Source organism: Anabrus simplex, chromosome 1, assembly GCF_040414725.1.
Source record: "Anabrus simplex isolate iqAnaSimp1 chromosome 1, ASM4041472v1, whole genome shotgun sequence".
Classification (NCBI taxonomy): domain Eukaryota; kingdom Metazoa; phylum Arthropoda; class Insecta; order Orthoptera; family Tettigoniidae; genus Anabrus; species Anabrus simplex.
The window spans coordinates 354,113,194-354,138,613 of record NC_090265.1 but is presented as its reverse complement, the minus strand read 5'-3'; the positions used below and the strand labels follow the sequence as shown (position 1 = coordinate 354,138,613).

Genomic DNA, 25,420 nt, shown 5'->3' with positions numbered 1-25,420 from the left:
GCCATTACGCAGCCTTCTGGACTTCAGTACATTGGAAAGGACAAATATACCAAATGGTACATAAACAAACAAATAAGAAAGGAGAAATTATAAGCCAAAATATAGTTCGTAAATTACCAGGTACTGGGCGAGTTGGCCGTGCGGTTAGGGGCGCGCAGCTGTGAGCTTGCATCTGGGAGATAGTAGGTTTGAATCCCACTGTTGGCAGCCCTGAAGATGTTTTCCGTGGTTTCCCATTTTCACACCAGGCAAATGCTGGGGCTGAACCTTAATTAAGGCCACGGCCGAATCCTTCCAACTCCCAGCCCTTTCCTATCCCATCGTCGCAATAAGACCTATCTGTGTCGGTGCGACGTAAAGTAACTTGCAAAAAAAAAATTACCAGGAGTCAAAGGTAATGCAAAAAATTGTAAAACAGTTGTAGATTGTTGGAAAGTTTATTTCCTAATGAAACAATCAGTGACATTGTTTCATTCACAAATATCCAGCTTTTCGAAATGGCCACTTCTTATAAAAATGGTGAAAAGGACTGTCTGCAAACCAATGCTGATGAACTATTAGCCTTTTTGGTGTTTTATATATGTTGGGTGTGAAGAAAGTCAACCATTTAAACACATGAGAAATATGAGAAACTAACGGTACAGCTCCTGAGTTTTTCAGAGGAGTCATGAGTGAAAGAAGATTTCACCAGTTGTACAGAGCTATTCGGTTTGATGACAAACGTACTCAAAATTATCGTACGATAATTGACAACCTGGCTCCTATTAGACAATTTTTTTATAGTTTCGTCAGCAGTTGTATTTCAAGCTATACACCTGGGGAATACGTAACTACTGATTAAATGCTTGAAGGTTTCCGAGGAAGATCTAAATTCCGTCAGTATATTAGTAACAAACCAGACAAATATAGAATTAAAATCTATGTCTTGGTTGATGCCAGGACCTTTTATACTTTAAATATGGAAATTTATCCCGGTAAACAACCAAGTGGAAGCCCTTATGTTGCAGACAATTCTGCATCTGCTGTTGTGAAGAGACTACTTCAACCAATTGACAAGTCAGGAAGGACACCACTATGGACAATTACTATACATCTGTTCCACTTGCCAATGACCTTTTTACTCATCATAGAATTACAATAGTTGGCACAGTAAGAAAAAGCAAACCTCAATTGCCACCAGACTTTTTGAATGTCAAGAACAGAACCATTGGAAGTAGCATGTTCGGATTCAGCAAAGAACCTAATAGTATGCTATTAGTTTTGTATGTTCCCAAGAAAAAGAAAAATGTTCTTATGTTGTCCATTTTACATAATGATGACACCATCGACCCAGCGACCGGAGTTGTCAGCAAGCCAGAGGTCATTACATTTTACAACTTTACGAAAGGAAGGGTTGATGTTGACAGGAAGAAAAAAGACTACAGCGTGAAGAGGGTAAACAATAGATGGCCTCTAGCAGTATTCTGTGGTCTTTTGAATCTGGCTACTGTCAATGCCCAGATTATTTATTTCTCTAATACAGGAGATTCAATTCCACAAAGAAAATACATCACAAACCTTACCCTGGAAGTCATAAAGACACATCTGTTGAGACGTGCTTCAGCCAATGTTCTGTCAATTGGTCTCAGAAATTCCATCAAAAATATTCTTGGCCAAGAACTTCCTGTCAGAAATGCGACACCAGCAGCCCCAGGTAATTATTGCTAAAAGTTATCATTTATCCATTTTTATAAAAATCTAATTGATCACTTTGTAAAACTTGTTTATAATCATTACCAAAAAAACTAGGGTATTTATATTTTTTCAGATGTTCCCAGGCGGAAACCAGTCCGTAAAACCGATTTACATCAGCTGGCTGCGATGCGTACAGACGTTCAATATGCAAATAGCACACTGGACTAACAATAGTAGTATGCAGTGAATGTTTTTTGCAAGAAGTTCAAAGAAATGAGTGAACAGGACAATGATAGAAAATAATGAGGTTTACAAATCATGATCAAATTTGTTTTGTACTGTAATATGTATTTGTAATGCCAAGGTTTTTTTTGTTCCTTTTCATAATATTTATTAATAGTTATGTAGATTTATATAAATATAAAGGGCTAACAAAAAACCAGTCTGATAAAACAAAATTATAATTTCCTTCTAAAAGAACGAAAACAATGTACGAGTCAAAGCTGTAGTAGCAAATATTTAGGTAATAAACAATTGTGGATATATTCAAATATGTAAGTATATACTGCATATGCCTAGATATATACTAAATAACCAACGACTAGTATAATTTATTCAAACTGCCAAGAAGAGCCCGTACAAGAACTAAAATCATATACCAAGCTGATGTTAGGGAGCGCCTATACACGCTACATCTCGCGTGAGGACAATGCTACCGATGACGGGTTAACAAAACTATTACACATAAGTTGTATCTATAGTAATAAGTAAAAATATTTTATCTTACCAATGCAGGAGCAATTCTTTCAAATTTATCATTGACCATGTAATGCGAATACACAGCCATCATCATCATAAACAGAAGAACAATGTTTGCTCCTTGCTTTACTGAATCTAAAAATAACAAAAACGAACTATGTTAGTCCAGAAATTAAACAAAAATTATTTTTCTGCAGTATTGAATGAGTGATCAGGAAAATGAATGGTTCTTACTCTGAAAATGAGCTAAAATCACCTTCTTCCACCACAAAAGTTCTAAAAAATGTATCTATAAGTTATCTACATATTCTCTACAAGATAGTGACAACATATTTTTGCCTTTCTGATATTTAGCTTATAATCAGTTATTTGTATAATATTTCATAAAATAAGGTTTCCAAATTATAGCAGTTTTATTCTGCATATTCTAACATATCTACTGTATTTTAATGATTTCTTTTCTGAGTGAACATTATAATGAGAATATTTCAAAATACTGCTTCATTTACACACTGCACATCACACTACTATACCATAGAAACAACGTAACAGTTGAATACATCTCTCCACTTAGGGTTGGCATCAGGAAGGGCATTTGACTGTAAAAGTGAGCCAAGTCCACATATGCAACCCAGATTAAAATGTGACCCCAACAGGGTTTGAGAAAAGTAGCAGAGAAGAATATTCTTAAGTACAAGAAATGTTCTAACTTTCAATATTATGATTTTTGCATTTCAATCAATCAATCAGTCATTGATCTGCATTTAGAGCTGACACCCAGGTGGCAAATTCCCTATCAATTGTTCACCTAGTCTTTTAACTTTACTTTTATATTATTTCTAGAAGTAGCTCTGAACCTTTTTCTACATCTATATATATAAAATAAGAGTTTTGCCTGTACATTGCTCAGAATTTGAAAAAAATGTTATTTCTGTATCGGTCATGTCCAAAGTAACAAGGAAATGCACATTTTACTTTTCCGTAATGTCTGTCTGTCTGTCTGTCTGTCTGTCTGTCTGTCTGTCTGTCTGTCTGTCTCTCTGTCTGTCTGTCTGTCTGTCTGTCTGTCTGTCTGTCTGTCTGTCTGTCTGTCTGTCTGTCTGTCTGTACACGCATCATGAGAAAACAGCTGAAGAGAATTTCATGAAAATCGGTATGTAAAGTCGGGGGGTGAGCCACTACAATCTAGGCTAAAAATAATTTTATTCACCCTGAGTGAAATGGTAGTTTAGGGGCAGGCCTGTAAATTAAATTCTCAAATATTTATATCATTAGTGGTCCTACTGATAAATACTACATAACTAAAGTTACATAGAATTAAATTTACAATCATTTATGTATTATATATTTTTAGCATACCAGCTTTGTTGCTAAGTCCACATCGACGCCGAGCCACGAGAAAATGGGGTGAACAGAATTTAATGAAAATCGGTATATAGAGTCGGGGAAGAAGAAACTGTAGTCTAAGCTATAAACAATTTTACTGACCCTGGATGAAATGGTAGTTTAGGGGTAGGTGCCTAAAATGTAATTTTTAAATACCTATGTTATTGGTCCTATAGAAAAGTACTACATAACAAAAGTTATAGAGAATACAATTTCCGATCATTTATGTTTTATTCAGTTTTACCATACTGATTATCATAAGAGTAGTATTTCAGAGTCGGAAGAAAACTAAATGTGAAGGCCTACAATATCAAAAGCGCATAACATTGATCAACAATAACATTACATTGACCCTTGTTTGTTGTGATGTTCTTTGCCTCTTATGGTGCCCTCAATTCTGATAGATGGGATTACTGTTGCATACTGAGTATAACAGCCTGACTGACTGAATATTGGCGGGAAATAGCTGGGGAGTTAGAAAACGTTTTTCTTTAGCATGCCATTCCTCTGGTTCGTAGATTGTCTGATACTGCTGGTACGTAACACACTGGTTCAGCATAGTATCCGTACTCTGACGCACTGTTTTGAATGAGCAGTGTGCACATCTGGCAGAGGCTCACTTAGTAATAGTAGTATGACCTGGTCTAAAATTACAATTCAGGCCTATTCCAAATTATAGCACTACAATTCACCAGATAATTCAAAATTCAACCCTGATAAGAGCCATTTCTTAAGAAAAGCATCTTTCTCTTCACTTTTATTAAATTCTACATTCATTTTATTCCAAATTAGCAGTGAAGAGGGGTTTTCTCCTCTGGCTTGGAGGAAAAATTTCCCGCCAAGTCAGATAGATTTTTCTGCCGCCAGTGTAGTGAAATGAGATTTTCCGACTCATTGGGTACTCCCAGGAAACACATTATTAAAAGGGCATAGATTTGCCCTGGGACTCCCCACTATTCGAGCTCCCCGCCGAAAAAAAGACGATGAGTGTTCACGGATCACGCCTGTCTGCAGCTTGGTCATTCCAGCTTTTGAACTTTGGACTGTTAGATCGGCAGCGTAGTAGGCCTACTGTTCGTTAAAAGTGAGAAAATGCGTGGTTTTGCATTTGATCGAGTATTTCATATTCCTTTTAATCACGCCATTGCTACTGATGCCATTGTAATGACCTATGCTCATTTCAGTTGGAAAAACCACTAAGACAGTCTTTCTGAGGATGTAAAAAAGCAGGCGGAGAGTGAGTGTCTGCCATTATAATGAAAACTCCCCAACCTGATTGTGACTGATGGTAGGCAAGCAGGCCTACCATTACAATAAAAATTCCCTAACCCAGTCTTCATATGAGAAAAGACGATTGGTGACTTCCCCGTCGCGTTTCTAGGGTAACTTTAAGAGCTATGCAATATAATACAATCTTGCTCACAAGGTGTACACTACCTAACCTAGAATTCTGTATACAATGTAGAATTCCATAGCAAAGCACGGGTACATCAGCTAGTACTCTGTATAGTTGACTACAGCTAACTTTCCAAAATTTTGTTCATATTTAAATTCATTGAGGATGTTGTTTTGCAATGAAATTTCTCTCTATAAATTCATCATCATTATCATCATTTTACAGTTCCAGTTTCCTGGGTACTGTTGGCGAGTCTCTTCTACTCTGTCTTATTGAGATATGTTCTGTTGTTAATGATGTCCTCCAGAGTCCTACACCGAACTGCAATGTCCATCTTTATCTTCCCACCATATTTTTTCTTGTTACATGTCTCTCCAAGTTAACATAAGCTGCCCTTGTTGGCTCCATCCTCATTACATGCCCAAACCACCTCAGTCTGGACATGCTGACCTGATCTAACAATGATATCTCAATTCCAGCTTCCTCTCTAGCCTTATCATTCCTTAACTTGTCCAGTTTTGTTTTTTGAATTGTGGACCTCAAGAACTTCACCTCAGATGCCTGCAATCTTGACGAGTCCTTCTTAGTGAGGGTGCAGGTTTCAATATGTCACCAGTTTGGATTTTGCTGGTACTCTGGGATTCCAGAGGAATGTTTGTTCTTACTGGTAAAATTGAGAGCTCTTCTGCACTCTATTTGCCTCCTCCTTTGTGGCTAGTGTGCCTCGAGATATTACACTGCCGAAGTGTGTAAAGTTTTTCATGCTCTCTAGTGGATGGTTTCCTAGCAGAATGTTTGCTGGTTTTCCCTGTCTGTTAATTGCCATCACTACTGTTTTGGGATTGCATATAATGAGATTGAATTCCTAGAACTTAACCTTCTATTCATTGAGCCTCATCTGAACTTGTTCCTCAGCTTCTCTCCATCATCAGTGAAAGCCACTGCATTTAGCTGACCAAAGGTTTTCTTGCTGTTCTTCATTATGTCATCCATGATGGTGATAAGCAATAATGGGGACAGTGCACTGCCTTGCTGGACTTTACATTTGGTCTGGAACCAGGTTGAATGTCTGTCACCCAATCACACACATCTGGTACAATGATCATATAGCATCTGAACTTTCCTCATCAGTCCCTCTGGCACACTCCTTTTTCTCAGGCATTCCCATATCTTCTTTCTTGCAATGCTGTCATATTGCCTTCTCAATATCCATGAAAACCATGAATAGATCTTTGCATTTTTTCCCCAATATTTCTCCATTAACATACAGACGCTGAAGATTAGATCTGTTATGGACTTATTAAGGCTGAAGCCATACTGTTCCTCTTCTACCTGTGGTTCTAAGATGACTCGCAATCTGCTCTCTAAGATTTTCTCAAGAATCTTAAACCCATGAAAAAGGAGTGTTATTCCCTGGTAGTTGGAGCATTTTTGTCTATTTCCTTTCTTAAAAAGGGGGGGTAATGACATCCTTGGTCCAATCAGCAGGTATCTTGTCATCCTTTGAAACTCCATTGAGCATCCTGTGCAGCCACTGTAAATCCTGGACTCCTGCTGCTTTAATCATGTCCGTGCTGACTTCATAAATTCCTTGCAGCATCTTCTTAAGGGCTGCTTCTGTTTCTGCCCATGTAAAGGGAGGTTCCTCTGTGTAGGTTTCAACATCTGGTTCTTTTGTTCTCTGCTTTTGTTCTGTCCAATAGGTGATTAAAATGATTCCTCGGGACCTCTCCGATGTCCTCTTCTTTCTTGGTCAGGTTTCCATTGGGATCTTCAATCGCTTTGATGGTTTCAACTGAATTTCTTTTGAGTTTGATAACTCTTCAATTGCTTCGATGGTTTCAACTGAATTTCTTCCTCCAGTTTTAGGGTAAAGTTCCCCCAGCACTTTATCTTCTCCTCTTCTACTCCTCTTTTAACTTTCAGTTTCTTGGCCTGGCAAACTTCTAATTTTCCCCTTGTCCCTTAGCTGTTCTGGCTTGGGAAGTAATCATCTGTCTTGTAGGGGTGGTAATCAAAGAAAGAGGTTTTCTGGACTGATAACTGGTAATGCCATGAATTTATAGTTATAATGCTGATGTAAAATGACCTTCCCACATAGAATGATACAATACTGAGTAGAAAAACCTATTTAAATGGCTGTATACCTTAAAACAGTATTGCCATAAGCTTCCATGGAAAATAAAATTGGGGGGAAATATTATTTTTCTTTATCTGTCAAGGAAATGGGTCATTCATCAATTGATTGGATGACCACATAAAATACAGAATATATAATCACCTTAGTTTTTACTGTACTACTGAAAATAAATTGATTCCAATAATAGCACAAAAATATTTTCAACTTTAAAAAATGGGATATAACTTCAACATAGTCATACAAATTGATACTTAGATACACTGTAGTTATACTTACTTCTTGGAATGAAAGCCAGAGCTAAACCACAGATTATTTCTAAACTTCCAACAGTTCGGCGATACCACTTTGATGGCACTTTGAAGTCCAACATTTCTGTGAAGGGGAATACCTTTGCATATTTCACATATTCTTTCCTCTGAAAGAGAAAAGAAATTACTTTTGTTGACTGAAAGATACAGATAACAAATTCATGCTGAATTGTAGGTTTTTCATAGGTCTACAGTAAATATTGATGATGCAAGTTGGCCATTCTTGGAGAAAAATGAAAGGAAAAGTCTTGTTTTCCTGACTGACGAAAACTCTGAGACTCCTAATAAGGACCAAGTTTCCTTGAACTTTGAGTGACAACATTTTTGATGTTTGACTGAAATAAGTATAGGCTCATCATGTCGTTCGGATGGAAGGACAGCTGATGTTTCCCTTGAAAGTCATCACTAGAACTTGGATTATATAACAGTAAAATCCATAGATCATTCCTAAGAATGGATTTTAAATAAGGTTCAATAAAGGACGTTCATTTGTATGCATTCTATAATAATGAAACAAAAACATAAGATTTTAAGTCACTTTTCTTGTTTTGATTACTGAGAATGGATTTATAAACTAATTTCAATATAGGATGTACAGTGTGTTTGCAATGTATAATAATGATATAAAAGGCAAAACAAAAGGTTTTGGGTCAATTTTTCTTGTTTTTGTTAGGATGGGAACCAAGAATACCAAGTGAATTGGAAATCCAAATTGGTTAATTATGCAAAATATAATGTAAATTAAAATAAGTTCTTTAAGTTAGTTTTACATCAAAAAAGCCATTGCAAAATAATTTTTTATACCCATATTTATGAAAATTGCAACATCATAAAGGAAGACTGAAAAGTTAGCATAGAAGTTGCTTTGTGTTGCACCGACACAGATAGGTCTTATGGCGACAATCGGGTAGGAAATCCCTAGGAGTGGGAAGGAAGCGGCTGTGGCCTTAATAAAGGTACAGCCCCAGCATTTGCCTGGTGTAAAAATGGGAAACCACAGAAAACCATCTTCAGAGCTGCTGACAGTGGGGTTCAAACCCACTATCTCCCGGATGCAAGCTCGCAGCTGCGCGTCCCTAACTGTACAGCTGACTCACCCGGTAAAGACTGAAAAGTATGTGAAACTTAGGCTACAGTAAATGTAAGGCAGAGTACAATAAGCAAGTGATTATAATTGAAGAGTTATTTTGCATCCTTAAACCTAGTGGTGCCTGTAGGACTCTCATGTTAGGCATATATTACTGTAGAGGGTCACTGAGGAGCCAAGCAATTAGTGTATCAGTCAACAGGGTGTAAACCTTTCTCAAAGAATCACAAACAATAGAGTCTGAATGGGGACAAATGATCAGCCTGTGTGAAGGTAATGTTTGTACTGCAATATTGCTGTTGATATGGGACATACTGCCACAACAGTAATGCAAGTGTAGATGCAGTGAACTGAAAAAAACGGACACATTGTAAATCTGGCAAACTGTGATGACACCATGGAATGACAGACTTTTTTTTGCATGGTAATGATAGATCATAGAGCTTCATCATCAGTGTTAATACACCAGCAGAGCACTATAACAGGTATGGCTTTCACTGTTCAACAATGTCTATTTTGGAGAGGACTGGTTGCACACACTCCTTTGCAGTAGATTCCCTTGACCCAGGATCATCAAACATTTCAAGCAACAATGGGCTTGCAGACACTGACAGTGGTATGCAGGCTATCAACACTTCATGGTTTTAGACAATTTCCACTTTAACCTGGACTACAATGATAGCTGTATACATCATAGACAATATCATCCACCATGCACTGTCCAGTGTCATTCTAGCCAAAAACTAGGCGTGATGATGTAGAGTGTCATTGGGTATCATTCATAACCTTGACTGCTACATATTGAAGGTAATCTCATCGGCAATCACCACATCAGGGAAGTTGCAGTCTTCTTTGAAGGTGAAGTCGCCTCTTTCAGTGCTCTCCTGGCACTATATTCCATCAAGACAATACGTAAGTATATGTTGCTAGGGATGTTCAAGCTCCTCTAAGCACAGCAGATATGGTTTCTCCCATGGCCAGCCCATTCACCAGACATATCACCTATTTATTGAACATGTATGGTATATGGCCAGTCAACAATTAGCCAGTCAAAGTCCTCCAACAGCCAGCATCAGTAAACTGTGGACTTGCATACAAGCAGCCTGGCAGGCGATTCCCCTGGAAGACATCCAAGGCCTCTCTGTTTCAGTATCACAGTGTATAACAGCTCTCACTGCAGCTCATGTTTTCATAAAATACTGAAATTTCATATGTATTAACCTGAAACTTTAATCATTTATGTATATCACTATTAGTAATAAGTAAATAAATTTGATTTCATTCTTATAACTCATTCATAGTACTGCAATTTTCATAAACATGAGTGTATTAGATTCTCTAAATATGAAGACAGATTTTTACAATATCAATCTTAATGCTACCTAATGTGAAGGCTCAGTAGTAACAAAAAATACTGTGTGTATTATATTGCAATTCACAAATGCATATCTACTTTATCCATAACAATGAATTCTATTAGCAAACAAAAAAGGTACAATTTATCTCCTTGTCAAATGCAGTTCCACAATGCTTTGTGCATATGTTCATTTCCAGTCTGGAGAAAATAAATATCAGAGTCCACCAATTTTTAATGACATGAATTTTCAGGTTCTATCTTTGTCAGTTGTATTCAGATGCAATATCTTTAATTGATAAGACATAGAAGTGATAACCTTAAGTGAATGCATATTTGAACATTCTTGTGAATTTACTAGCTAAATAGGTTCCAATTCCTTCCTACCTTACTAGAGCTTGTTTGTTCCATTAAGAGCCATTAACTTGTGAATCCCTGATGCTCAGTCAGAGTCTGGTATTGCTTTCACTTACCAGGCTCATCCTGCCATCATTCCTTCCCAATTTCCCTTAGTCCATTATTCTTCCTCTCCTACTAAAAAAAAGATGAAGGTAATTTTTTCTTTTCTGACTGTAAAATCATTATGTGTATCCAAAGCCCAGGGTATCCTTTACAGCCCTGTACTTACGCTTCCTAATTTTTCATTTGTTCTTTTGCAGCAGGGAGTATAGTGTAAGACTTCACACTCCTGCTCACAGGCTGTGAGAATCCCCAAGCATGCATCATATGGCTTGCTTCAAGCTTAGTGTGATAAGAAATCTTGACAGCTGATGTAGCAGTTCGCTAGTAACTATTAGAGTTTTAAGGTATTTTGTGAAGTTATTATCACTATCGTTAAGTACAGCACAGAGAATATTTTTGGCCGAGTGTTATTTGCACAAGAAGAAGAAACCAGTTAATAGGTGCCTTTGAAAATTCCATAGCCAGTTTTCTGGTTCTGTAGTACCATCAAAACTTTACATGCAACCACTCATTCACAGTGGCATAATACTGGTTCCGTAACTAATAAAAAAACCAGCAAAGAAGAACAGCCCTCACACAGGAGAGATTAGAAGATATAACAGGCAAGACTGTAAGTCAGTCACATAAGTCACTTCGGAGAATAGATCAGGAAACTGGTATTTCACATTCGTCAGCACGTAATGCAACAAAATTATGGCATTTACGATCTTACTGGACTCGTTCAGTCCATAATATACAGCCTACAGATTTCATTCCAAGAATAAGATTTTGCAATTGGCTAATGAATAGTGTCCAGCCCCACAGTCTAGATGTAGCATGCCTGCCTCTAACCTGGAGGATCCTTTTCAATTCCTGGCCAGGTCAGGGATTTTTGCCTAGTCCTGAGGGTTGGTTCAAGATCCACTCAGCCTACTTGATTACAATTGAGGAGCTATCTGATGGTGAGATGACGATCTCAGTCTAGAAAACCAAGAATAACGACCAAGATGATTCATCGCACTGACCATGCGTCGCCTCGTAATCTGCAGGCCTTATGGCTCAGCAGCAGTCGTTTGCTAGGCCAAGTCCCATCAGGGCTGTAGTGCCAGGGGTTTTCTGTTTAATGAATGGTGTCCACGATAGTATCGTGGATCCGAACTTTCTTTGTATGAGTGACAAAGCATGGTTTCATTTGAGTGGATATATCCAGAACAATATGATCTGGGATACAGAGAACTTGCACATTTAATAGCCGAGACCTCTGCACAATGGGAAGGTGAGTGTATGATGGGCTATTAGTGCCCAATGAATTATCAGTCAGATATTTTTTCAAGACAGATTACTTCCGACTGTTATATTCACAGCATTCTCGAACCATCTTTTTGCTGAAATACTGAAGAAATAAAGGTATGGCTATTTCCAACAGGATGGTGCAATGGCCCATGCGGCGCATACCTACAGTCCTCTTGTTCACCTGATTTAAGCACATGTGAATTTTGTGTATGAGGAACTCTTAAAGGAAAAGTTTACAGGAATAATTCTGGAACTGCAGAAGAATTAAAAATTGAAATTAGGAACACTGTGTGTTTCATCAGTGTTCATGAACTTCAAAGTGTGTTTCAAAATCTCATAAGATATGAAGCTTGCATCGCAATTCAAGGAGATAACTTTCAACATATTCTGTAAATACAAGGTGTCCAGTTTTATTTATTTATTTATTTATTTGTTTGTTTATTTATTTATTTATTTATTTATTTATTTATTTATTTATTTATTTATTTATTTATTTATTTATTTATTTATTTATCTTGAGAATGTGAGTTCAGTTTTATTTGGTTGCTATTGGCGTAATCATGCTGCTTCTTTGAGACATTGCGTAATTGCGGGCACTGTGCTCTCTGTCTCTGCTTCTCTGTGTCCCTATGCTCTGTATTTGACTTATTTCCTGTTCATCCTAGTGGAGCATAGGGTATTGTGAAACACCTCCACTGATGGCCAGGCTCCAAGTCTTTCCCACAGTTTTGCATTCTTCCTCCACCATCCTATTCTAGGTTTTCCAACATCTACATCTTTGAGTACCCTGCAGATTCTAATCAAATGCAGATCTTTCAATGGCTCTGGTTGGCTTTCTTAATGCACCCTATCCATTGCTATTTCTTCTTCATTTGGACTTTGATTGGCTGTTGTACTGTTGTGTCACATAATTCTTCAAGAGGTATAATATCCAGCCCTCTAATTCAGCAGGGACAGCGGTTTATGAAGACTTGTAGTTGGTTTATAGTCTTATGGGTAACTTTCCATGTTTTGAAGCCAAAGTTCAAATTTGGTTTTCCCTGATATATTTCGATTCCTCCACTCATGGTACCGTTGAACAAATGTTCCATTTTCTTTCCGTATTTGGCTCTTAATGTCATCCTCTGCCCCCATCTGTGGTGACAATGTTTCTTACCAATCCACCTGTCAGATAAGCTGGGCATAAATAGCAAGCTTATTTTCAATCTTGGAATTCACCCTTGTCTCCTTATTCTTATTTGTACTGATCTGTAGGACCTAGGAATTAGTGTTCCTAAATTTATTTGTTTGACCTTAATAGATGCATTAAGGATTTCAATTGAGTGAAGACGTTCTGTAATGATGTGAAAATGTTGTTTATATGGAAGCTCTGTCATGAACAGGAGTATAATAAAATTAACACTAGAACTGCTGGAATATATTATATACCTAGAACCATCGATGATGGCCATTTTGACCACTATTCTCAATATGCATAGTTATGTATTATTATTATTATTATTATTATTATTATTATTATTATTATTATTGTTTCAATATGTATTAAGTTAAGAATACATCTAACATTAAATGAGGGCAAGTTATTTTATTTTGTCCAAAATACAATATTTTCCTAGGTAATAAAAAACACAAATGCAATTTTTAACAAAAATGTATCTAATAAAATAAAGCAGATTGTGCTTCAAAGCCCTTGAATCTAAGCTGTAACATAACTGTCAATATTAGAAAAGAAAACCACTGTAATATTTCATTTACTGCAGACTAAGCCACGAAATATTATAGTTGATTCAGCTATTTTATATGCAGAAACTAACTTACATACCACAATCATAGTTACACAACACTGCCTTATTTCTTCTTTGGGAAATGCATTTTGTACATGCTTGATGTGAATCCTATCTCTTTAGATGCAGGAACTACATACCACAACCTTTGAAAGATCTCCATTTGACTGGAATCCGCAGGGTGCTCAGAGGTGTGGATGTTGGAAGACCTTGAATGGTACGGTGGAGGAAGAATGCAGGAATGTGGGAAAGACTTCAAACAAGGTGAAGAGCCTGGCCATCAGTTGAGGTGTTTCGTGATACCCTCTGCTCCACTGGTATTAACAGGAAATATTTTAAATATCTAGATGCAAGAGAGCAAATGAAGAATTAGGGAGCATAAGCCTGGGCCTTTGAGCAAAAACCGCACACTTGCTTTATGCACTTATTGCAGCTAAAGTTTGTCTTATTCTTGCATTTCTTCATTTATCTCCTTCTGCAGGCTCTCCAAATTAAGGTTTGTTCTACCCAACTTCGGTTTTGATCCCGTGTACCCCACACAAAGCTCCTCTGTCAGCTTCAGAATGTAATTTCAGCAGCTAATCTTCTTCCCCACCACTTTATTGTAAATGATCCAGGAATTGATCATTGCCAAGTCAAGATTATTGTGAAAGGCATGAACTGGCCATCTACTTGTACCTCATTGAATGGTCTATAATTTTCCCATTTGATCAACCATGTGATCATCATATTTCATATCATTGTAGAACTCAACTGCTTTGGATTTCATTTTGGGATTTGCTTCACATTCAACTTCTGAGTGCAATGTATTGTAAATAAGAACATTCTTATTCCATTTACCTTGACACAGTGTATGGGTGCCACTGGAATATTTCAGTAGAACTGAAGCATAAAGAGGAGCTTTCATAGTTTTTGCCAATTTTCATTATAGTAAAATTTTATCTTTAGTCTAGTTCGCCCCTTTTTTAGAAATGGCTCCATCAACTTCATTACTACATTCTCAGGAAGTGTCCTGTCATGTGGTCTGAGTTGGTCTTTTCATAGGTAAGGGAACCCCTTGCTAAGAAACTTTGAATCAACATCCACGAGTAGCCAAAATCTGATCTCAAATTATTTGGCCTTTTGGGTATGTATTGTAAGAATGGACAGCTTATTTTACTAGGGAAGAGTTGTTCATCAACTGTGAGATTTTACAATGAATTTGTTCCAAACACTTGATACTAGTGTAAATTAATCTATCTTCAAGCATTCTGATCTTGTTTTTCTTAAGTCAAAACATAAAAATCTCTGAATTTCATGAAAATTTCCCTCTCCCCCCATAATTTCACTGAAGAATTGGCCCCCACTTTCTAGAGCACAGTTCAAGTTCAGCACTACTTGCTCCAGGAGCACCACGAGTGTACACTAATGCAATGAAGGCCAGTTTTTCTGAACTTACACTCCATGAATCGTCCCCAAGAACACACTTTGCCTCTATTTCTTTACATTGTTTTACATGTTTCAATATTGATTCATCAAGAAAAGACATACCACACACTTGTTACACTGTCGTCAGAAACATGCTGCTTTAAATATGTGGCAGATCCTGGACTTTCTTTCGAGAAGTTAAGACAAGCAAACCTACCACATGTCATCTTCCCAAAGTCTACTACAGTCCAATCTGTAATGCCATGAGTACCTAGTGACGTATTACCTGGCACTGGGAAGTTTTAATCTCGGTTGACATGTCCTCTCTGATACTGTGCTTTATGAGTTACAGTTTCTATTGCTGTAATAGAACAATTGAAAATTTGTCGGTAGTCAGCCTATGCAAGGCATCATTATAATTTGGATATGGTACAAATCAAGGAATTTCACCAAAATTGTTGTGCTAATTGTTAAATAATGATAATAATAAAAATAATAATAATAATAATAATAATAATAATAATAATAATAATAATAATAATAATAATAATAATAATAATAATAATAATAATAATAATAATAATAATAATAATCACTGTTCCGGCGATTATGTAGAATGCAGAGGTGTAAGAAAATGCAGGACAGAGAAAAGATCAACTCTAAACTTTGAAATTTTATTTCTTTCCTTTTTTTTTCCTTTTCAGATTTTAAACATTGTTAAAAAAAGAGCTAATAACAATTGAATATGCATAAGGGGAACTCTACAGTTCTAGAAACAAGAGTTATTTGAAATTTATAGGAAATTAAATAAGAGAAGTTAACATCTACAGAGGCAATAAGTGCCATTTTTACATGGCCTTAGTAAAAAAGAAAAGGTTTAAGTTATTGGTCGTAAATCAAAATGTTAGGAGTTGAACACTTGCACTCCTTTGAAGCTCACTTGAAAATTCTTAAAACCATATGTGGGTTTATGGCCCAAAATTACAGAGGAGGTGACTAGATGGAGATAAAAATTTTAATTACAAAAGGAAGAGAGAAATTTTAAGGTTTACGAAATCAAAGTCACCTTAATACCAAGTTGAAGAGAAATAAAAGAGGATTTACAATCTTTATTCCCTAAGTTAGACTAAGGTACCGTATTTAGACTTGTTTACAGATTTACTTTGAAAGATTTACATTAAGAAAGGATTTTGAAACCTTCCCCTTAAACTAGCTTTCAGGGACTATTACATGATTAAAAGAGGTCTGCCATTACCTTGAGCTGGTGAACCTTCTGGAGATGGATGAGGCAAGCCCTCTGCCTCCTCTTTGAACACACTCTAAACCTCTTGACTGGAGAGATCAAAAGACCACATGGCCACATAGCGGAGAAGAAGGTTCCAGAACTCTCTGGGCCAAAGCCATAGCCCTTTCAGACCGTGTACGCACAATTGTGCGGGTTCATATTTTATTTATGTCTGAGCCTATTTGACGTTTTCTTGGTGCTAGACTGGACTGCAGTGATTGTGCGGGACACGTAGCGTGTACTTCAGTTGTTTTTATTTAGCGCTTGGCCACCAGGGGGCAGGAAGAAGAGTTTAAAAATGCAGTTCATTGGCAAGGTCATGGGACGCAGTAAAGCCTAAAGTAAATATTTATTTACTGCATTCATATTAATCTAGAAGCTTCACTGAATATCAGAATGTAATTTATGAAGTGTGTAAATTGTTTAGCAAACATAAAAATGTGAACTTATAACATCGTATATAATATCATGAGGCTTTGAATGTTGATATGCACAATTGTGCGGGCTAGGTTTTCATACAGGCAATGCATGCAGGAGTGCTGGGTGCTGCCACGAAAAACAATGTGAAAGCAGAATTCGTATTCTACGTGAGAAATGTAATGTATAAAATTTTAATTGTTTTAAATTGTTCCACACTGTAAAATAGAATTTCTGACCACGTACATGTGTATATTCACATGTGCCGAGCTGATTTTTTAATTTTTTATTTTCTGTAAGTAGTGAATTAAGTCCTAACATGCACAATTGTGTGGGTGCTGTTTTTCAGACAATAGTTCTTATTTTGTAAAATAAACTGTAAACACGTGTATTTGAGAGCATTTTAGTAAATTTTTGATGTACAAACATAAATTCACACATCCAGTTTTCTTTCAGGTCTGACGAAAAGGTGCTGCCGCCAAAAGGGCTGTAAAAGCAAAACTCTTCCTCAGTGTAGAAAATATAATGTATACGTGTGTTTGAACAAAGATTTTAATTGTTCCACACTGTAAAATAGAACATCTGATCATGTACATATGTATATTCACATGCACTGAGGTAATTTTTCTTTTCTGTAAGTAGTGAATTAAGTCCTGACACGCACAATTGTGTGGGTGCTTTTTCTCAGATGTTAATTTTCATTTGGAGAATAAAATAAAAATATATGTATTTAAGAGCATTTTGGTCAGCTTTTGACGTATAAACAAAAATTCACACCGTCAGTTTTCTTTCAGGTCTGAAAGGGCTATACACACCCACAGTTTTGATTGGTTACAAAATTTAATTCCAAAATTTGTGATTGGCTAAAATTTTAAGCAGGTGGGAAGAGATAGAAGTGCTAGTAACCTTAGAACACCAAAAAACAGTCTACAAACATTTCAGTTTTGAAAACTTAGGAATCCAAAATTTACGTTTACTGACGATAAACGTTCAAACTTCTTCCACTACACTGTTTGAAGTACACATTACAGATGGCCTTCTAAAAGGCGCTCACTTTAAATGAACTCAGTTGGTGTACCTCCAATACAATAATAATAATAATAATAATAATAATAATAATAATAATAATAATAATAATAATAATAATAATAATGAAGATAATATACCTTCAACCCAAACAATCCTGTTTTCAGTGCAATTGGAATCAATGCTTTCCTAGTGATCACTTGATTGGCAGTAATTTTCGTCTGCAGCTTCTCATCTTAAGTCCTTTACATCTGGATGCAATAGACTCAGAAACTCTTCATCAGTGAAAGGTGGTGACTTACGAGACATGTTTACCGTTCTGTGACAAGCTGATGGAATGAAAACACTACCGGAGACACAGAGGAAACAATAATCGTACAATTCGTAATACAGTGGACGCCGCTTATTATGATAACTCTGAGACGCAGATAATTTGATAACATTAACCGATTGATAACAGTTGCTGAAAAATAAAAATTGATAGGTAGCTTACTGTATTTATTGATAACCTACATTCACTACAACGAAACGCTGATTCGTAACCTACATGCACTACAATGAAACAGATACTGGTACACAGCACTGCAATACAGTTAGCTGTTAACAGTGAAACCATCCTTTCATTGCCACGAAATTGATTTTTCCCAATATTTTTGCTAGTTCATCGGTCTTCTGCCACATCAGAGGACCGTCAACACGATCATCTGTCTCATGAACATTTGAGAACCAAAGTTTTAGAACTGATTCAACTTTACCATCTTTTCCACCACGATTTACCTTACAGTTGAAATTTTTTATTTCTTTTGCTGCCTTAAGAATACTGTCTCGATTTTTCAATAGTTTGCACAGAGAAGAGCTTGCGAGGTAACTCCACAGCAGCATTGTGTTGATCATTGTAGGCAATTTATCATGCCGTTCTATAATTGAAAGTTTCTCTTTAATGGCTAAGTCTTTACGTTTGATTTTCACATTAGCCAACACTGCACTACAACGCAAAGAACTTCACAGTGCGAAAGCTTTAGTAAAACTCGAGTGAGTGGTCCGTGGCTAAACTACCATAAGGGAAGAAACAAAAGAGAAAGAGTTTGCGGCAGGGTTACCACCTGCATTGACAGATTTTCTACCGTACAACTGCTACAAAAGATGAGACGTGAAAGTGGTCTTGAAGACAGGTGCAATTTAAATACAGTTTATAACGAAATCCTTGAAAACAAATATGATAACATAAACCAAATTCATGATCACAATAAACAGAAGATATTCAATGTTTCAGTATTTGTCCGTACAGAACTTCTTAAAAGTGATAATATAATATGGTTGATAACATTATCCGTGATTGCAATAAACAGCATCCACTGTACAGAACAAGTTCCACTGTTGTGTTTTTTAACATTACCATCGTTGATAGAATAAATATGAGCATACGATTATTTCTCAATGAAATGAAATGTTGTATGGCTTTTAGTGCCGGGAGTGTCAGTAGACAAGTCCGGCTCGCCAGATGCAGCTCCTTTGATTTGACACCCGTAGGCGACCTGTGTGTCGTGATGAGGATGAAATGATGATGAAGACGGCACTACACCTAGCCCCCATGCCAGCGGAATTAACCAATTATGGTTAAAATTTCCGACCCTGTCGGGAATCGAACCCGGGACCCCTGTGGCCAAAGGCCAGTACATTAACCATTTAGCCATGGAGCCGGACATTATATCTCAATGAGAGCTACAGACATGTGTTATAATACAATTTATTATGATAATACAGCACTAAAAATTATCACTCTGGCAGATATAGGTATACTGATTACTAGGGCTCGGATGTTTAGGAGAAGTCATATTTTTTCTTTGTCTGTATTTTCTTGCCTGGTTGGATTTCGGTGCAAATCAGGTGATTATCGTCAAAATTAAGGCATTTTTATTTGTCATATAAATGCATTTTTGGCTATTTTTTGTCATAAGGTCATATTCTCAGTTATTTTCATAGAAACGTCATATTTCAGTCATATTTCGGCGGTTTGACGACAGCTGTAGCTGTACAAAGTTATCTTCGACTTACCGAATGTGAACTAGTGTTCGCAAAACTGCTTCTCGGTATCACATCTGCAGTTAATAAAAGTGGAATACTCTTTGTATAGAGTGAAGGTCATAGACCTTACTGCACCTTTTACCCCACTCGCTGTACTCGGCAACCCGGTCTCTCAGGTAGAGACAGAAATAATCGTGAAAAACCCATCCCAGCAATGAGCTCATTACTTCTGGCAATTGCTCACTTGTCTTTGTTCAGATATTAGAACCTCAGCCTCCTTCCACTTACTTCTGAACTTGTAACATTTGTGAAATCATGCGTTTTTGTTTTGTTTTGTTTCAAAGTAGTATAAAACATTTGAGCGTTAGGCGCAGATTGCAATACACATTTTTTTACCACAATGTATTGAAAGACACCTACCATACTTAAGTCGTTTCATGGTGCTCAATTTAAATTTTAATCAATTTGAATAATATTAATGAAATATGGACTTAAATTTTCCAAAAATATTTTTTAAGTAGATTATTTCTATTTTTCTCGTATTTCAAACCATCAATGCAGGGTGCAAACATGTTTTGACTTATAAAATGTTATGTGATCTGATTATCTTAACGAACTTAGTAGTTTATAGGTATGTATTCACAAATATTTGATAAGTGAATCAAGGGCAATAGACTGAATAACTGACAAACATGTATAATCAGGAAAGTGATATGAAATTAAGAATAAAGAGTTTACTTAACAATTATGCAACAAAAGAATTGCCATTTCCATTTATAATTTATTTTAAAATGGCCATATTTAGATTAAGCAGTTTTGGGTCATATTTTGTAATTTTTACGTCATATTTCATCACTTTTGAGGTCATATTTCATCAATTTTCAGGTCACATTTGCTTGCTTATTTGGGTTATTTTTACATCTTAAACATCCAAGACCTAATCATTACTAACACCCCATCCAATGATGCAAAATTAATTATATTTATTATGAATGATCCTGGAGAGAAATCCAAGTCAGAACAGAGAAGAGTTGAGGGGAAGATCAGAGTCCTCAAACATTAGTACTGGGAAAAGAAACTCTGAGTTAATGGAATAGTAGAAGAAGAGATGATAAAGTGCTAGGAGAACTTAACTCAAAAACTGGTGGAAGACAGCAGAGGCAATATGAAAATATTGTCCAGAGTTAACAAAATAAATGCAGTCAAAACAATCAAAGCAATTGAGGATCCCAACAGAAATCTGATTAGGAAAGAAGAGGGACATCAGAGAGTTCTGAGGAATCATTTTGATCACCTATTGAAAAGGACAGAAACAGATGGAGAACAAAAGAACCAGCTGCTGAAACCTACACTGAGGTACCTCCCATTATATTGGCAGAAACAGAAGCAGCCTTTAAGGAGATGCCGCAAAGGAAATCCACAGGAATCGATGAAGTCAACACAAACATGATTGAAGCAGCAGGAGTGCTGGGTTGGAGATGAGTGAGATCTGCTAAATGCAGCATGGGTGAAATTTAAGGAAGCGGAGTTTGTTATCAGTAGAATACTGTGTAGGAGGGATACTGACTGGAAGGTGATTGGGGATTTAAATGAGACTATGGAGTGGGAAAGTGGGAAACTAGGAGTGAGATTTCTAGATCCTAATGGGTGGGTAGGAGATAGGGATTTGCGCACAGATGGCCTTCACTTAAACTGCAATGGTACATATAAGTTAGGAAATTTGTTTAGGAGGGTTATAGGGAGGTACATTCAGGGAAACGGGGTGGTCTAGGGAGTGGTGATAAGGGTACAGGAATCTGGGTGTCAAGTAGGGATGACATAAAAATGTTAGTGTTGAATTGTAGAAGTATCGTAAAGAAAGGAATAGACCTAAGTAATTTAATAGATATATGTATGTTTATTTCTCATCCCGAAGGCTGGTTGGATCCTCAACAGCTCCACCATCAGCTATCATAGATGGCATAGGCATCACCGAAGAGGCGTACTATGGAAATGAGGAGTGAGGTAGTTTCCCGTTGCTTTCCTCACCGAGCGAGTAGTTGCTGTTACATATCAGTCTGCCAAGCCCACTGAAATGTATGCATCAACCAATCCTACAAGCAACATTTTCACACCATTCATTGCAGGGACTGGCTGGGTAAGGACTGGCATTACTAGCATTGCTCATACCTCAGTTACTTTCATTTTGTCAAAGTCAAGGATAAATCTAAGACAGATCAATGAAAATAACAAAATTGCTCTAGCCCATACCAGAAGAGATAGTGCACTGTAAACACAAGGTCCCACCAGCAAAGACATAATAGATATATACTTACCAGATATTGTAATAGGAGTTGAATCATGGTGGAGAAATTATATAACCGATGTCTGGCTCCATGGCTAAATGGTTAGTGTGCTGGCTTTTTGTCAAGGGTCCCGGGTTCAATTCCCGGCAGGGTCGGGAATTTTAACCATAATTGGTTAATTCCTCTGGCAAGGGACTGGGTGTATGTGTCATCTTCATCATCATTTCATTCTCATCACGACGCACAAGTCGCCTACGGGCGTCAAATCAAAAGACCTACACCTGGCGAGCTGAAGTCGTCGGACACCTCCCGGCATTGAAAGCCATATGCCATTTCATTTTTTTTCATCGATGCAGAAATTTTCTCACGGAACTGGAGTGTGTATCATAGAGATAGGATAGGAATGATAGGAGGGGGTTTTCATTCTGGTGAAAGAAGAATTTGTAAGCTATGAAATTCTAGGTGTAATGCTCATTTCTAAAGATAATAGGCAACTTGATGTCTTTGGAGTGTACAGATTGTGAAAGGGTAGCGCTGACGCTGATTCAGAATTATTTGATAAGATAATCAATCAGCTATGTGGGAAATGGTATGGAAAGGAATGAGATTGTAGCAGGAGATCTCAATTTACCAAATGTCAATTGGGAAGGTAATGCAAACGACAGAAAGCATGACCAACAAATGGCAAATAAGTTAATATGGGAAAGACAGCTGACTCAGAAAGTAATACAACCAACTAGAGGGAAGAATATTCTGGACGTGGTGCTGATAAAACCAGATGAGCTGTATAGAGAAACTGAATTAATAGATGGTATTAGCTATCATGAAGCTGTTTTTGTTGTAGTTAAAAATTAATGTGATAGAAAGGAAGGTCTTAAAAGTAGGAATATTAGGCAATACCACATGGCTGATAAAGCAGGCATGAGGGAGTTCTTAAAAAGTAACTATGATCGGTGTAAAACAGTAAATAAAAATGCAAACAGACTCTGGGATGGGTTTAAAGCAATTGTTGAGGAATGTGAAAACAGGTTTGTACCTTTAAAAGTGGTAAGGAATGATAAAGACCCACTATATTATAGCAGAGATTTAAAGAGACTATGAAGGAAGCGCAGATTGAAAAGAAATAGGGTTCGAAATGGCTGTGGAAGTAAGGAGAAATTGAAGAACTTAATAGGAAATTGAATCTAGCAAAGAAATCAGCTAAGGATAACATGATGGCAAGCATAATAGGCAGTCATACAAATTTTAGTGAAAAATGGAAGGGTATGTATAGGTACTTTAAGGCAGGAACAAGTTCCAAGAAGGACATTTCAGGAATCATTAATGAACAAGAGGAGCTTGTATGCGAGGATCTTCAAAAGGCGGAAGTATTCAGTCAGCAGTATGTAAAGACTGTTGGTTACATGGATCATGTCCAGTTAGAGGAGGTCACTAATACTAAAGAAGTATTAAAATTTACCTATGATGACGACATTTATAATAAGACAACAGGATGAGATATAGTACCATATCTGAAGTATTTGATTATTATCGAAACCGATTTTCAACCTATTAGGTCGTGTTACGTACATTTAGTACGTGTTGAAGAGATGTTAAGTACAGAACAAAAATGGCCAACCAGACACCAGTGGGATCCGAACCCACAACCTCCCGATTTCGCGTTGGTTGCTCTACCAATTGAGCTATGGTGGCCTAGGCCATCTTTGTTCTGTTGGAAAGGATCTGAGCTACAGGTCTGGTACTACTACCATCACACTGTAGAGTGCGTTTAAGTTGCCCGTTGAGGGCCAAGTCAATGAATATTGAATTTTCACGGCCGCATTGTAATCGAAACCGATTTTCAACCTATTAGGTCATGTTACGTACATTTAGTACGTGTTGAAGAGATGTTAAGTACAGAACAAAAATGGCCAACCAGACACCAGTGGGATCTGAACCCACAACCTCCCGATTTCGCGTCGGTTGCTCTACCAATTGAGCTATGGTGGCCTAGGCCATCTTTGTTCTGTTGGAAAGGATCTGAGCTACAGGTCTGGTACTACTACCATCACACTGTAGAGTGCGTTTAAGTTGCCCGTTGAGGGCCAAGTCAATGAATATTGAATTTTCACGACCGCATTGTAATCGAAACTGATTTTCAACCTATTAGGTCGTGTTACGTACATTTAGTACGTGTTGAAGAGATGTTAAGTACAGAACAAAAATGGCCAACCAGACACCAGTGGGATCAGAACCCACAACCTCCCGATTCCGCGTCGGTTGCATGAAGTAGCTATACCAAATGAATGGAGAGTTGCTATAGTAACCCCTGTGTATAAAGGAAAGGGTGATAGACATAAAGCTGAAAATTACAGGCCAGTCAGTTTGACATGCATTGCATGTAAGCTTTAGGAAAGCATTATTTCTGATTATATTAGACATGTTTGCAAAATGAATAATTGGTTTGATAGAAGGCAGTTCCGGTTTAGGAAAGGTTATTCCACTGAAGCTCAACTTGTAGGATTCCAGCAAGATATAGCAGATATCTTGGATTCAGGTCAAATAGATTGTATCACGATTTACCTGTCTAAGGCATTTGATAGGGTGAATCATGGGAGACTACTGCCAAAAATGAGTGCAATTGGACTTGACAAAAGAGTGACTGAATGGGTGGCTATATTTCTAGGAAACAGATCTCAGAGAATTAGAGTAGGTGAAGCGTTATCTGATCCCGTAATGATTAAGGAGGGGGTCTTGCAGGGCAGTATTATTCGACCCTTATATTTTCTTATATATAAATGATATGAGTAAAGAAGTGGAATCAGAGATGAGGCTTTTGGGGGATGATGTTATTCTGTATAGAGCAATAAATAAGTTAAAAGATTGTGAGAAACTGCAAAATGACCTCAATAATGTTTTGAGATGGACAGTATGCAATTGTATGATGATAAACAGGGTCAAAAATCAGGTTGTGAGTTTCACAGCAAAAGTTTTCTTTAATTACTGTGTAGATGGGGTGAAAGTTCCTTATGGGGTTCATTGTAAGTACCTAAGTGTTAATATAAGGAAAGATCTTCATTGGGGTAATCACATAAATGGGATTGTAAATAAAGGGTCCAGATCTCTGCACATGGTTATGAGGGTGTTTAGGGGTTGTAGTAAGGATGTAAAGGAGAGGGCATATAAGTCTCTGGTAAGACCCCAAATAGAGTATGGTTCCAGTGTATGTGACACACACCAGGATTACTTGATTCGAGAACTGAAAAAAAAAAAAAATCCAAAGAAAGGCAATTCGATTTGTTCTGGGTAATTTCTGACAAAAGGGTAGCATTACCAAAATGTTGCAAAGTTTGGGCTAGGAAGACTTAGGAGAA

At 37.1% G+C, this 25,420-nt stretch overlaps 1 protein-coding gene across 1 annotated transcript in view; it reads right to left on the bottom strand.

Moving 5' to 3' along the window:
- Nucleotides 1-25,420, bottom strand: part of LOC136856790 (novel acetylcholine receptor chaperone) — a 59,379-nt gene that overhangs the window by 13,412 nt on the left and 20,547 nt on the right. Inside the window, exons 2-3 of the mRNA XM_067134901.2 lie at nucleotides 7,632-7,770; nucleotides 2,462-2,568 (exon numbers count right to left, since the gene is read on the bottom strand). Of these exons, the coding sequence (XP_066991002.1) occupies nucleotides 2,462-2,568; nucleotides 7,632-7,770 (246 nt within the window). The remainder of the gene's footprint in view (nucleotides 1-2,461; nucleotides 2,569-7,631; nucleotides 7,771-25,420) is intronic.